General features: G+C 41.2%; 1 protein-coding gene across 3 annotated transcripts in view; it reads left to right on the top strand.

Annotated features, from left to right (window-relative positions):
• The window catches only part of LOC102292780 (aryl hydrocarbon receptor nuclear translocator-like protein 1-like), a 32,229-nt gene that overhangs the window by 9,473 nt on the left and 7,075 nt on the right, over positions 1–15,681 (top strand). For 2 of the 3 annotated variants that reach the window (NM_001286304.1, XM_014335507.2), the window contains 14 exon segments: positions 48–226; positions 3,516–3,579; positions 5,552–5,699; positions 6,171–6,191; positions 6,414–6,446; positions 7,724–7,753; positions 8,328–8,485; positions 9,033–9,112; positions 9,231–9,323; positions 9,594–9,711; positions 10,090–10,239; positions 14,304–14,550; positions 15,268–15,374; positions 15,481–15,631. In NM_001286304.1, the coding sequence (NP_001273233.1) occupies positions 5,560–5,699; positions 6,171–6,191; positions 6,414–6,446; positions 7,724–7,753; positions 8,328–8,485; positions 9,033–9,112; positions 9,231–9,323; positions 9,594–9,711; positions 10,090–10,239; positions 14,304–14,550; positions 15,268–15,374; positions 15,481–15,631 (1,328 nt within the window). In that variant the 5' untranslated portion in view covers positions 48–226; positions 3,516–3,579; positions 5,552–5,559. 3 annotated transcript variants of the gene reach the window in all.

Here is a 15,681-nt window from a genome sequence, read left to right on the forward strand (position 1 = left end):
GATTGATTTTGCACCTGACTCACAGATTTCTCTTCATCCCCCTGCAGATGTAGACGGGCCCCAGCTGCTTAAGGATCTGATCATATGAGGGGAGACCACTTCAAAGTGGATGAAACTAGGTCAGGCTGAATCAAACCAGACTCAGACCAGATCACAACCGAGCAGACCAGATTGATTCAGACGATACCAGGCCCGTCCAGGAAGCCTGTTCCAGTTTCCTGTCCAGGTAACTGAAGCCGCTCTGCACGCCATCTGTAGGAGGTGCCTACTCATATTTCAGAGATGTGAATTTGAACCAAGGAGTCCTCCTTCACAGTGCGAGAAATAATTAACATATTTGAAAACTAGGCCAGCATTTGCTTTGGAATAAGTGTGACATTAAAAATGTGATATTTATGTATTTTTATTTCCATGTAATATTTGTAGTGTTTGGTTCAATTTAAGTTATCAGTGAACTTATGTATTAATACACCTCTGTTATATTTGCTTACACAATTTAAGGACTAAATCTGGTTTTAAAGGAGTCATGTTTTCAGAGCAGTGACATGTTGCATGCATCTGATTTCGGCTGACTGCTGTTTAACTTTATCAGCATTCACCCCAGAAGAAAGGCTCACCGCCTCCACATGCTGCTGACATTTTTAGCATCTTATAAAAACACAGCACTCCCATTGCAAAAAATTTAAATGGTATGCCTTGAACAAGTGGTTTAGTGCACACACCTGCTTGCGGTTGAGTGAATAGATAATGGCATCGAATAGCTAGTTTTTTTTGTCTTTGTTTTGTTCTTGTTTCGTATCCTGAACTCCTGAATAACGAGGTGATGCCTACTTCCTTTTTTTGTGGTGTTGAGTTGCAGTGAGAGATAGAGAATCCTCTTTACTTCTCTTTTCTGTCCTCTATTTCACCTGACCTCTCCACTCCCTGAGCCTGGTTGTGCTGGAGGTCTCTTCCTGTCAAAGGAGTTCTTTGACAGGCGTTCTTTAACCGTACGGGATGATCTGATCTTTGGGTTTCTCTTTGCTTTTCTCTAGTCTTTAGCTTACAGTATAAAGCTCTTCGAGGCAAATATTGTTTTGACCTGGAGCTGTATGAATAGTGCATTTACTTGGCAAAGTCATTCAATAGCAAAGGTTTGTTCGTTTAGAGCACGTGTCAAAGTCAAGGCCCGCGGGCCACATCCGGCCCGCGAGATTATTTTATATAGATGTACTATTATTGTTATGCATGGCCCGGCAATATGAGGCGCTAATAATATACAAACTACAGATCCCATAATGCAGCGCTGCAGCCTCCTTGCTGAACGCTAGGCTAACTGGGAACATTCCCACCTCAAACAAGTCAAACTTCTGTTATTGCGAAGCTAGCCGCTCACAATGGTGGAGAGAAAACTTGATTCTGAAAGTAGAGCCTTTCAGCGCTAGTGGGAGACTGAATATATGTTTACAGACATTACTGGTAAACCCGTGTGTCTTATTAGTGGAGCTAATGTGGCTGTAATTAAGGAATTTAATTTAAGACGGCACTACGAGACAAAACGTCAGGATAAGCTGAAAAACCTAAACGCAGAGCAGAAATTACAGAAAGTAGAAGAGCTAAAGAAGAATCTGACATTTCAGCAGACGTTTTTCACCAGAGCAAAATCACAAAGTGAAGCTGTTGTGAAAGCAAGTTTTATTGTAGCAGAGGAGACAGCCAAATTAGCCCGGCACCACTCTGAAGAGCTGCATGATGAAGCTGTGCGACGTCTTGTGTCCAGACAAAACGCAGATTTTGGCAAATGTGAGCCTGAGGAGAAATACGATTGCTGATCGGGTTTGTGAGATGGCCACTGATTTAAGAACACAGTTGTGTGAAAGAAGCAAAAACTTTATCGCATACTCTCTTGCTGTGGATGAAAGTACAGACATGATGGACATTGCACAGCTGGCCATCTTCATCCGTGGAGAGGAAATATTGAACATTAAATCGATGCACGGGACAACGACAGGAAAAGACAATTTTTAAAACGTATGTCAAAGTGTAACCGACATGAAACTGCCCTGGGACAAACTTGTTGGACTTACAACAGCTGGTGCGGTGAAAAAAGCAACTAGTCAGCAGGTTGTGAGTAAAGATGCAGGAGGAGAACTGTACCGGTGAGTTAACAGCATATCACTGCATCATACACCAGGAAACGCTGTGTGGTAAAGTCCTAAAAATGGAGCATGTAATGATCACCGTAACGTAAACCGTAAATTTGATCTGAGCTAAAAGTTTAAATCACCGTCAATTTTAGTCTTTTATGTGGGAAATAGATTCAGAGTTTGCCGACATGCCATCATACAGAGGTCCGTTGGCTGAGTTGGGATAAAAATTCTCAATAGAGTTTTTGAGCTCAGCAAGGAAATCTGTCAGTTCATGGACATGACATGTATGATGCGGTGAAGGCATTTCAAGTGAAGCTGTCACAAATGCACCAGTGCAACCTGCCTCACTTTCCCTGTTGCCAAGTAATGTTGAACCAAGTCAGCGGACTTTGCTGAACTGCACCTGTGCAGATTCAGGTGGAGCTGCAGTGTAATGATACACTCAAGGGAAAGTACGACACTGAATGGCCCGCACAGTTTATTAGTTCCATTCCTGAAGCAACGCCTCAGCTCCGTCTACATGCGGCTCCAACCTTGTGTATGCTTTCATTTATTTTTTCTGGGGTTTTTGGCAGCATGTTCATATTTCTAACTTGCATAATTTTGACAGGATATATTTTTATGAAGAGCAAAATATTTAACGTTAAAGTTTATTTTTTTAAGTTGATTTAATCTGGAATAATATTCCTGTCTGTTTTTATTCATATTTATGTTTAAAAAAACATAAACATGTTCAATAAATATTTATCTTGTTTGGCCCGCGACCTAAAGTGTGCCTTGAGTTTTGGCCCCCTGTGCAATTGAGTTTGACACCCCTAGTTTAGAGGCTTCACAGTAAATACATTTGCTTATATTGTTTTTTTTTTTGGGGGGGGGGGGGTTCACCCATTCCTCTGAAACATTAGTGTGGCTCTTCATGAGTCATCCCACCTGTTTGCGCATGCATGTGCTCGAAAACTCTAATCGAAACCTTTACAGAAAATTACTGAATAATTAAGCAAGAACTCTTGTTAACGACAGGCCTTCTTCAGTCAGCTCAGAGTCACTTGGGAAGGTTTCATCATCTCTGAAGTTTAAACTCTTGCCAGGGTTGTAGTTGGCGAATTGGAATGCACATGGCACATCTCAACCAGTCTGATTTATGTGTCATGTAACTGATACGGTGCGACCTAAATAGCTTACAGTATTTCAATACATGCAGTTGTAATAGTGGCTTCCTGTTTATTGCGCCTGCACACTTGACCCAGATGACACGATGTTTGCTGCATGTGTCCAGACAACAGTTACTCTGTCTGTATTTTCTTTGTTTTGGGATTTCTTTGTTTTTGTCTTTGCAGATTCTCAGAATGATTCCATCTTTAAAGTGTTGCTTTTGTGTGTTCACAGTTGAGGGCTCCAGAGTGGATGGAAGGAGATGATTTTAACACACAGGCTGTGATGAACATCTGTGGTGAGTTTGGCCCTTCCTAAAAAATAAATTAGTATTTCCCTCTGTGCATCTCTCAATTAAGTGTGCACGCTTTATTGAAAAAAAGGTCTGTGCAGATAGTCACCTCCGTTTCTCACAACTACAGTATTTCCGCTTTGATCTTGACCTCAGACCTTTTATAGTGATTTCTTGTCAGCACGGATAATATGAGTAATCCCGCACATGTCGCGCTTATTATTTGTCAGTTCATTTACATACTTAGACCCAGTAGTTTCGGTCTATGCATGCATATGCATGCGACATTTGTGTGACTGTCTGCTCTGTGTTGCTTATTTTCTTCTGCAAAGAAACAGTGGATTGTTTCTTTTATTTTAGCTTCTAATACACACAGACACCTGCATTGCAGCTATTTCTTAAAAGAGAGGGTTTAATCACCAAAAGACTGAATAACAAGGTTGCACACGGGTCTGTTGAAATCTGGCACAAGAGCCTTTTTAGATTTGCAAATGGATTTTTATATTTCTGGGGAAATATTCGTCCTTATGTTGCAGCTGTCATTTAGCAAGAATGTGTTTGTGTATGAACCGTAGGATCCATTCATTTTCTATTAGTGAAGTAGACCTGTCTTAAAAATATTTAAAAATTTAGTTCACGAACCACAGAAAACATCTTTAAGGCAGCAAACCTGTTTCATAATTACCTGCCTTCGTCTATGAATAAACATTTTTTTTCCCTCCTACGATTGAAGCAATTTCTCAGCGTTTGTCAGTGCTGTTACGCTGACGTTACCTCGCCATGATTTACATTTAATGAACAATTCTGGATATTAATGAGGTGAAATTTTCACACTTTGCAGTGCCATCCAGGGAACCATAGTGGATGTTTTTGCTGGCCGGTTCTGTCCTCTGAGCAGCTTGTTTAACGCCCCCTGGTTAATACATTTACGTGTCAGATTAGCGTCAGCTCGGTTATTCATGTAATTGTGCTACATTGTCAAAACAGCAGCTGATACGTTTGTTTAGCTGTTGAACTAATCTGGCAATCATGACAGTTGCTGGTTTATTGTGCTGTATTTGAAACTGCTGGATAGTCCTTTTGGATTTTTGAAATGTGTGCCAGAGGCATCATCCATCTGGTTTGCTGTCTGCAACAACAGACTGTGGTTTAAGAATCTTTACACCAATAAAACAATATATAGGTCCCCTTTAAATATGTGCATTTGTCCTTCAATTTAAAAAATAAATAAGTGAATAAAATAACATTTACTTGGTCAAACTGCAAGAGCTTTATATAGCCGCAATGATGTCTCATACAGGAGTGGGAGCTTTTGTTTTACTTTTTGCTATGAATATGAGTTATAGACTCACACAGCCACCAACTCGTTTGGGGCAAATGTAATTATTCCAACCACGCAGAGTGTTGTGATCTCAGTCAGCAGTGGCACAGCAGTCACTCCTCCTCATCTGGAGCCCTGTGCAGGCAGGCGGCTTGATAACCACTGCAGAGTCACCCAGAAAGAGTCACAACAAAGAAAGTCGTCAACTGTTGTTATTCTGGTTTGGCAGTGTGGTTTACTAGGTTGCCAGTTTGTCTTAAGATTATGTAGCTTCAGCAGCCGGTGAAATAAAAATGGTTACTAAAAATGTGTATGTAGTATTTTTTTTAAATTTGGTGAAACACTTGTGCACTGGTAAAGCCACAAATGCGGTGACAAATAAATGAAGGAAAAACACCAACTTTTGCAGTGCATTTTTCACAAAAACAGACTGCTTTCAGTGTGTATACGCTTTACACGACCAGTTCGTACCTACAAAAAACCCCAAAAACAAACCAACAAAAGAATGGAATCTTGGGTTTTTTTAAAATATTTATTTATTTATTTATTTATTTATTTATTTATTTATTTTTTTGTGACACTCTGTGTATAAAGGCCTTAAATCCGCACACAGAGATATGTCTGTTTTTAAGCTCAGTGTCTCATTGTGCTGTGCAGATGACCTGATGGCAGACCAAAGGATGGACATCTCGTCTACAATGACTGACTTCATGTCCCCCAGCTCCACTGACCTCATCTCCAGTTCCATCAGCACGCCTGGCATGGACTACACCCGCAAAAGGAAAGGCAGCACCACCGACTACCAGTAAGTAGACAAGGAAGAAAGAGAAGCTCAAATGCTCACTTTACATGCTCACTCCACACAGTTTCAACATAATGGCTATATGTAATAGGTAATATAAACATATTTGCTACTACCGCTTGACTTACCAGCAGTGGTAACTGTAACATCACATAAATAGACCTTGAATTTATTCTTGGCAATAAGGTGCACAGAGAAAGTGGAAAAATATACAGACTGAGAATTATGGGAAGAAGTGATAAAGTGAAATGACTAGATAGACAGTGTTTCTGTGTCTCCATAATCAGACATGGTTAATAAGACCAAAGTCTTTTGCATTCATTAGTGCAGGTGTGCTACAATATTCATAACATTTGTGTCCTTAAACACTGTTAGCCAATGTTGCTAACACTTTACACGTTGTTTAAAAAAAACATAATGATCTGAATCATTCAGTGACAAAAAATTGATTGATAAATTTGTGTTTCTTTGCAGAATTGATGGCTTCTCATTTGAGTAAGTTCAAACATGACTCGATGTTAGTAGATCTAGCAAACTCAATTAATCAGCCTGAAATGCCACTGAACCCTCACACATAATCTTTTGCACCATGAAATATTGAACAGACTGAAAAGCAAACCTACTCAACCCAGTGAACCCTTTGTGAAGTGCTCTGGTTATTTGAATGTGTTCCTGTGGTCTTGCAGAAACTTATATCTCCTGTTTTCTCCTTCTCAGCGACATGGACCCAGATAAAGATAAACTGGGCAGGTAAGGCGCCATTATTGCCATGGTGATAGAGCTTTAATCTGCTGGATGTGTCTGTTTATTGCTCTTGAAATAACCTGCTTCTGGCACGATTGGGTTCCCTGTTGACTTCAACTTAAAGGGACTTAAAGGGTTTTCACACTCACATTTGTGAATCTCAGAGATCTGTATTTGGATGTTTCAGTGCCCACATAAACACAGAGGAGGTGAATGGAGGTTTTACACTTGCAGCTCAGAGTATTGAGAGATGTTATTTTTAACAATAGCAGCTTTTACTAGAATAAAAATCCATGTTGCTCTGAATATTACACAGATTCCAAGGTTTGTCCTTTAGAGCACAGTAGAGAACGATCTGGTAATAAACACCCAGTAAAGATGTTTAAGTTTTCCGGCACGAGGACTTTTGCCATGATCTATATGACCAAATCTGACACATCAGAGTTTTCACCATGTTAGGACTGCATGTTCGATCATTTTATTGCATCGGACGTCATCAGTGCAATTTAATTTCACTTAACAGGGAAAGAAAGGCAGTGATGGGTGTATTAAAATAATTTTTCGCAGAAATGTTCATAAAATTAAAGCAAAGTTGAATGAATGTAATAAGCTGCACAGGAAAAGTATCATAACAGCTGCTGTAATGCATGTTACTCTCCAGGGGAAAATCTCTTGCACACTGCACTGTGACACCAAAGCCAATCGAGGAGAACCATTTCACTACTGTACAGACATGTCTGCAGTTCAGCTGGGGGTGCAGTAGGGAGTGCTGCCTGAAGGAGAGTGAATGACGTAGTCACGTTACATAGCAACTTAAGGGGCTTTGGATGTATTACTTTAACCCTTTGGTTTTACTGAACTAAGTGCTCGCCACACACTGGATTAGACAAATCTTCCACTAGCAGAAATAACCCAAGAAAGACACAGACAACGCCGAGTTTGGAGAGATGCTTTATCTCAAAATAAAGTCAGTCTCCTGACTTTTTAGACGAGTTTAACTCGTCCTAATTGTTTTTGGAAAGTCAAGGAATCATTTGCATGTACTATGAAGTCATCGTCTGGGTGTGTCTGTAGAGTGGAGTGGACATTTTCCTTGTTGTTGCTCTTTTTTCCTAACTGTAAATATGAGATAAAGAGATGTGTCATGTTTGTACTGCATTAGTCATCAGATTTGCCCTCTTGCTGCCCTTTTAAAGTATGTGCTATCGCATTAATTTAACAATCAAACCCTTCAGTCCTCTCTAATTTCTCTCTCTAATTCGTTCTCTGTTTTGTCTTTTCAGTGACCAACAGGGCAGGATTAAGAATGCCAGGTATAAACACTCCTTTTCTTTCTCTCTCTCCCATTCCCCCTTACCTGCTAAGCTCCCTTGCATGAATTAAATGTCACTCTGTGGATGGGGACAGAGAGATCTTTGTGCACACTGATAATAAGAAACTTTATACATTGAAGTGTATAGATCCAAGCATTATGTGGAAGGGGACTGTAAAAGCAAACCTAATTGCTAAAGCCAAGCTGTCTTTCTCTTACATGGAAAGAATTCTCTTTAATAGCTGCTTCTGTGCAAAGCGAGAGCAGACAAGCAGGAAGGATATAACCTTATAGTCGTGGAGGATCGGCAGAACAACAAAAACTGGATTTCTTCATGTCTCTTGAGGCTGTTTTCGTTGCGTCTTGCTAGCTGATTTATATCATGTTAGACAGGACTATGAATGCGTAGACAGTGGAGTCTGGATAAGGTGCTCGGAGTTTGTATTTTGTAGAGCAGGTAAAGTTCAGCCAAGCTGATTTATTACTATTTACTGTGGATTTCTGCCAGCAAGATGGGTGGAAAATGACTTTGTTCATTGACACTTTTTTGATGTCTGATGTCTTCTCCTGCACAGAGAGGCCCATAGCCAGATTGAGAAACGACGCAGAGACAAGATGAACAGCTTCATCGATGAACTGGCGTCACTGGTGCCCACCTGCAATGCCATGTCCCGCAAGCTGGATAAACTGACAGTCCTCCGGATGGCTGTCCAACACATGAAGACGCTCCGAGGTTAGAATCAACTGGGAGGGTTGGGGAGGCAACGAAGTGAAAAGTCTTCTCATTCAAACACTTGCTCGCATCAGTTTTTGTACTAACATGTGAAATATGCGCTGTTGAGGACCTGAGGGTTTCCATCCCAGTTAAATGAAGATTAAACAACGAAACATATTCATAAACATGGGAAACGTGAGAGGTTTTTACTGATCAGGTGACAAATAAAGAAGATAATTGATGATGGATCCCTAATCGGGGAACGGGCAGGTCAGGATAGTTAAGATGGATGATGTTAATGCAGTGAAGTACTTACCTGTGCCGTGTTGGAGACCGCTGTTAAAAATGTGAAGGTCAGCAGCTGGTCAGTTGATATTGGTAATCCTTTGGTAAACATTTCCAAATATGGAACTGTGTGTAATTCTTAAAGGAAGATAAATTCATGGTACTCAAAGCAAATAAGATTAAGTGGGAGCATACAGCTTTCTGAAAATGCTCTTATGTGTGCAGGTGCAGTCTGAATAGTCACAGGTGTGACCTGCGTGTGTTTTAATGTTGTGTGCAGGTGCAGCCAACCCGTACACAGAGGCAAACTACAAGCCTTCCTTCCTCTCAGATGATGAACTGAAGCACTTGATACTAAGGGTGAGTGGAAAAAATCAAAAATAATTAAAGGTTCTTTTTATAACTATACAAAGGGGGGGGAAAAACCTCCAGAAATGAACTTTTAATCCAGTTTTTAACGTTCTGTTTAATAATGCAGGCTGCTGATGGCTTCCTGTTTGTGGTCGGATGCGATCGTGGCAAGATCCTGTTTGTTTCTGAATCCGTGTACAAGATTCTCAACTACAGCCAGGTACGCTTGACAGCCTGAGGAATGAAGGGATCTTTTTGTTAATGGTGGATGATTTTTAAGCCACCTTAAAAGGCTTTACTGTGGATCTGCGACAGGCATGCGTTAGTTCCTTTACAAAGCAAAAGAAGGATGCTGTGAATCTGCTCAATCACTATTACTACAAAAACAAGTGGACAATTCATAGCCAGCGAACATCTGTCTATCCATCCTAATTTGAAATTCCACAAATTAAACGATTCAAATTTATTCATCTTTCTCTCTCCTCTCAAGAATGACCTGATAGGTCAGAGCCTGTTTGACTACCTTCACCCCAAGGACATCGCCAAGGTCAAAGAGCAGCTGTCGTCCTCTGATACAGCCCCACGAGAGAGACTCATCGATGCTAAAAGTAAGCAAAAATGGACGTGTGTAATCTGTTTTGTAGAGCCAAGAGTTTGGTCAATGCCGTTAAAATCTGTCACACCAAATGGTGGGAAAAAGAACCCAATATAGGGAACTGAAGGCTAGAAACAGTCAGTGCATTTTCTCAAAGGAAAAGCCTGTTGATTTAACGATGGCAAACACAGCTGGAGGTAAAACAGGGGAAGTGTGCATCATTCAAGGCACTAAGAATAGAAAATGCAACCAAGAGCTCCAAATGGATTTATTTTCCACATGTGCGTTTCCTTTGTTATTTGTGTGCAAGTCCTTCTTTCTAAAATTGCTGAGGCTTGAAAGAATAGTCGTTTTCTGTTGACTGATTATTTTCTTTCCTTTATTTTTGCAGCTGGTCTTCCTGTGAAGACGGACATCACCCCCGGTCCTTCTAGACTCTGTTCTGGAGCTAGGCGGTCATTTTTCTGCAGGATGAAGTGCAACAGGCAGTCTGTCAAAGTAGAAGATAAAGACTTTCCCTCCACCTGCTCTAAGAAAAAAGGTAGCGTGCCATCGTCTTCATTAAAACCTGACAACCTTCCTCTCTGTCAGAGCACCACCTGAAAAAGCTCTGTGCTTATCAGCTCTCTGGTCCCTTTTTGACATCCACTCATTTCTGTAAATCTGATGTCTCTGCTTGTCAGTGCTGTTTCTGTATGGGTGGACTGATCACAGCCTTGTGAAAAGCTGTGACAGCAATCTTATGAAGCACGTGCAGTCAAGTTACCACTTACTCTTTTGGAGATTGGTGTCTAGATCTGACAAAAAGTAACAGCTGAAGTTAGTTTGTTGTTCCCAGTTGCTTCTAAAACTCTTTATTCTAAGTTAATGACATACCTGCAGGGTCCGTGTGCAAGCATCTCTAAATAAAGAAGGATGCACTCATTTATGCACGCAGCACTACAGCAAGAACTTAATTACCCTTGACACAGAGATAGGACTGGTCAGGATCTAACAATAAATGACATGGTGTGTTTTTCCCTTAACAATTATCTAAGGGTGTAGATGCACCATCATGACTACATGTAGGATGTAGCATCTGTAATTACCAAAGTATCGTCGTATTAAACAAACTCTAATTTCAAGCATTTTACATCACTGTCAGGCCTAAAGGGTAAATGGTATTGCTGCTGTGGCTCGTTTCTCCCACATCGTCTGACAGAACGGGTGAGGAGCATTAACATAAAAATAAGCCACGTCTGAATTGCGGAGAGCTTCCACTATATCAGCTCGATGAAGCCAGCAGTGTTTTGCATCCCGTGTCTTAAGAGACCTTTGGAGCGGCTTCTCTCTCCTCCCTATTTACATCTCACACAGTGCTTTGTAAATATCTCCATCACCTCCTTATGAAACCAAAAGCCCTCATTTCCTGGTGTTCCTGTTCTTCTATTTTTAGGTTCACATCCTTTTCATAACAAGGAATTGCACCTCAGATGGCATGAGAGCATGGTGTTTATTTAACCTGCGCTATATTGTCAAAAACAAATTCTAGAGAAAGACCTGTCTGCTTAGATTTTAGTGCTTGAAAAGGTTAAATTTTTGGTCGGCTTTTGTTAGTTTAACTATTCAAATTTTTCATATTATAATGAAAACGATACATTTGACAGTTATCAGCTTTTTTCTTGTCTTTTATACTAGAACTGGCTAAAATAGATGCATCCTATTTCGGTAATGCATGAGGGCTCAGGTGGAGAAGCTATAACAGTAATGATGGAGCAGTGATTATTTATTCATGTTTCAGGTATTTCTTTTGTGTTTTAGTAGTTATTTGAATGATGTGTTTTCTGTGTATGAATGCATCCTATTACCCGATGAGAGGACCGAGTTTATTTATTCATTTGAAAACCTTTTAATTAATCAGCAAAGCTTACACGCCATAAAATAATCTCACCAGTGATAATCTTTGAAAATAGGGCTGCCTCTGAAAGTCAGAGCTATGAAGCATCAATCAAAGATGCTTTCAGTTGAGTGAGACTGCGAGCGCTTATCTGCAAACAACATGCGCTGCACTTGTAGATGAGAGGAGCTGAAACCTGAGGCGCAGGGCCTTTTTTTCCTGATAGGCGGTTGCTCGGTAAAGTCAGATGAAGAAGATTTTTGCCGGAATCTTTATGATCTTTATTAACTGCTTCTATAATTTAAAGGGGAAGAAGAAGCCAGGTGCTGATAATCAAATGCACTTGACAAACTGATGAGCAAGAATGACTACCTCTGTAAAAGCAGAAGTTGTGCAGTTTGCTTCTATGGAGCATTCAGGAGGGTGATAACATAACGCTATAATCTTTCCAGAATTCACCCCAAGGTCAGACTGTGCAATGCTCGAAGGCACTACAAATAACCCAGGAGCTACATCTCCGGCTCTACAGGCCTCAGTTAACATGTTAACTGTTAAAGTTCATAACATTATATTTAGAAAAAGACTGAACAGAACAAGTGTGGCTTGTTTGGGATTGTTGTTAGCACGAAGTTTCCACACGGCTTCTGATCCAAAGTGAAGCTTGGCTTCAATGGACAACAAAGGAGGGGTGATGGTTTGGGCTTGTGTTTAAGTCATTGAGTTGATCATGAACTCAGCTGTATACATAGGTATTCTAGAGTCATATCTGAGGCCGTCTGCCCCTTAATAAAGCTTGGAAATGACGAAGTTGGGTCGTGTGACACGACAGCGATCTCCTGCACAGCAGCAAATCTACAGCTGGGTGGCTGGAAAGAAAAGTATCAAGCTGTTTCTTCACTCTTACGATTACTTCAGTTGGACTTTTATTGTGAAGAGATCCACAGAGTGAAAATGTGAAGATGGATTTTTATTCTCGCAAGATGACAACGTTCTCATTAAAGTGAACTTTGGCCTAACTACCTTAACAGTTTGCTTTGTTGTTGATGAACAGTTGCAATGGGCCAGTAAAAGTCCAGACCTCACCCTGAATGTAATGATGCGATTGGACCTTAAGATTCAGCTGTGCTGAGCAAATGCCTAAAAATCTCAATGAAGTAACACTGTAAGGTAGAGTGGGCGGGCCAAAATTGATCCGCAACAGTGTGTAAGGCTGATTAAATCATACAGAAAACAGTTTGGTTCTGCTGGTGTCGCGCTCTGCTCATTTCTGCAGAGTTGGTCCAAACAGTAAAAGTTAACACAAAAACGGCTAAAGCCAAAAATGAATTTGAACTCTGAGCAAGAACCAGACTATCATTTAACAACATCACAAACTACTAGAAAATGTTGTGTTGCAATTAAAAAGCACTGAGGTAGTTTAATTTGAACAGAAACACGTGATGGCCCATTAATCAAGTAAAAAAATATGAACGACAACAACACATGGGACCTGCTGAATCACATTTAACTGACCAAATTCTGATTTGTGTGAATCTTATTTGGAAATTGCACCTGGGCTGTTCTGGCAACCTCTATATCACACTTCATTAGCTGTGCGCCAAGCAGGTCAGGGCTGAAAGCAGTCTGAGTCAGCTTGGCAGACGGTGGTTTCAGCCGTGGTGAATTAGCTGGAACACATTGGAGTGCAGTGTAACATCACGCCTGGACTCGAGTTTTTAAGATTAAAAATCAAAGGTTTAGAACAAGACACGAACGGAGCCTGGGTCGCTCAATTTTCCTCGTCGGAAAGTGACGCACGGGACATTTGCTCTTCGATCAGTCAATATAAGAAGATTTTCCTGGAATACATTGCAGCATCTGCTCCACTGGTCTAAGAGCAAATGAAAACATGGCTGGCTGCGTTTGGAGCTACTTAGTAGCTTATTGAGGAACTGGAGTGTAAAACGTCTTTTATAATCAGAGGAACATTTGCAGGCACATACATGCAGCTGATTGTCACAGTTCATGTTAAAAAATGTTTGCAGTTAACGTTCATGGAGACACACTTCTCTGTGTTACACGGGGGGGGGGGGCTGCAAAGTTCAGTACAGCTACAGAAGTGAAACCGCCAAGAAGGTATTTTACTTGTGTAACATGTGTTGAGGAGATGGGAGAAGTACTCCCGTCTTCATAGAGAGTGGAAAGGTGTTCCAGATGGTTTGGGCATTTGCAGAGGAGGGATGGCAGATATACTGGACAAAGGCTGTTGAAGATGAAGTTGCCAGGCAGGAGGTTCTTGTAGTTTCTAATCTTGTAGTTTTATGGCAAAGAGCAAGTAATAAACAGCCCAGAAAATCACAGATGGGCTCATTTGTCAAAAATAGTTTAAAGATGGTACAAGCCAAAGTCCACACAGCACTAGCTGATTAACTGTGATCCTTTAATCCTGCAGGGACGACCGTATGATTTGTCTTCAAGGGTTCAGCCTAGTGTTTTGATTTGTATTTGATAATTAGCTGTAACTGCATCACTGCTGTGGCTTCCTCAGCGTTTTGTAAGAGATTTTGAATCAATCAGCCAAACTGTTCAGATGTGGGTTCATAATCAAAAAAAAAAATCACATTCAGTTCAGTGAACTGTAAAAAATGCTCCATCATACCCCACAGCATGGTGACGGTATCCCACTAAGATGGCCCTGCTTATTTCTAATTTTAACGCCTCTCTCTCGCGTCTCTCCACTCTCATTACAGCGGACCGTAAGAGCTTCTGCACTATCCACAGCACAGGCTACTTGAAGAGCTGGCCACCTACCAAGATGGGTCTCGACGAAGACAATGAACCCGACAACGAGGGCTGCAACCTGAGCTGCCTGGTGGCCATCGGCCGCCTGCACCCCCACATCGTCCCCCAGCCCAGCCTGGCAGACATCAGGGTGAAGCCGACAGAGTACGTCTCCCGGCACGCCATCGACGGCAAGTTCGTCTTCGTTGACCAGAGGTGAGAGGCAAAAGGGGAGAGCCGAATAGGTCACCTCGTCTTGATTTATGTGACAGGACAGTAAAGTTCAGCTGCTTGCATACTCACATGATTTTCAAGGTCGCATTTCCCTCAGCTTATCCTCAGAGTCCGCCTGCTTGTTGATATATTTAGAGAGCAAAAGATTGGATAATAAAAGGATAAAATGGCCAAAAATTGAACAGACTGTAATTTTGATATGAGAGTTTGATATGAAATTGCCTCCTGAAGGGTGGAGGGGTGAGAGCTGTGAGGAAATATGGATTCAGAGAAATCGAAATAACTTGTAGTGCATAAAATGTCAGAGTAGAGCCACAAATAGTCTGCTTTTACCTGCAGCGCTGTGTCATTTAGCACAGCCTTTGTTAGCAACAAACACGATGGAGTCAAATACACCCCTGTTTAGGATGCGGTGATTTTTGAGTTTTTAATTTTAGCTGTTTAGATGAACACATTATGTTTCAGTACACACTGTTTTACCTTGGTGCTGTGTTACAACCGGCCTTTAGTGCAGATGAAAAGCTTTTCAGTTAAATGAGTTTTATTCTTGCTCAGTGCATTAAGTGCAGTGAGGTTTCAGGACACAGTGATCTGTTTTTGGGTGATTCACTATCTTAGAAAACCTTTGTTGCCCATAATTAAGACTCTCACCAGCAGCTGCAAGCGAACAATCCTCTTTGTGTCCGTGTGTTCTTCCAGAGCCACAGCCATCCTAGCCTACCTACCCCAGGAGCTGCTGGGAACTTCCTTCTATGAGTATTTCCACCAGGACGACATCAGCCACCTGGCAGAATGTCATAGACAAGGTGCCTTCTGAGAAACCTCTAGAATCCTTGTTAGAGTTTAATAGAGAAGATGTGAATGAATGAATGTTAAGTGTGCTCACTGCGAATGTATCGCAAATGTCCACAGTGCTACAGATGAGGGAGAAGATCAACACCAACTGTTACAAGTTCAAGATCAAAGATGGCTCCTTCATCACGTTAAGAAGCAGATGGTTCAGCTTTATGAACCCCTGGACCAAGGAGGTGGAGTACATCGTGTCTACCAACACTGTGGTGTCGTAAGTATCTGAAAACGCATTTTATTTGCTTTACCTGGAAGTTTTTAAGC

This window comes from Haplochromis burtoni, unplaced genomic scaffold, assembly GCF_018398535.1.
Source record: "Haplochromis burtoni strain Fernald_Lab_line unplaced genomic scaffold, NCSU_Asbu1 Contig_112, whole genome shotgun sequence".
Lineage (NCBI taxonomy): Eukaryota > Metazoa > Chordata > Actinopteri > Cichliformes > Cichlidae > Haplochromis > Haplochromis burtoni.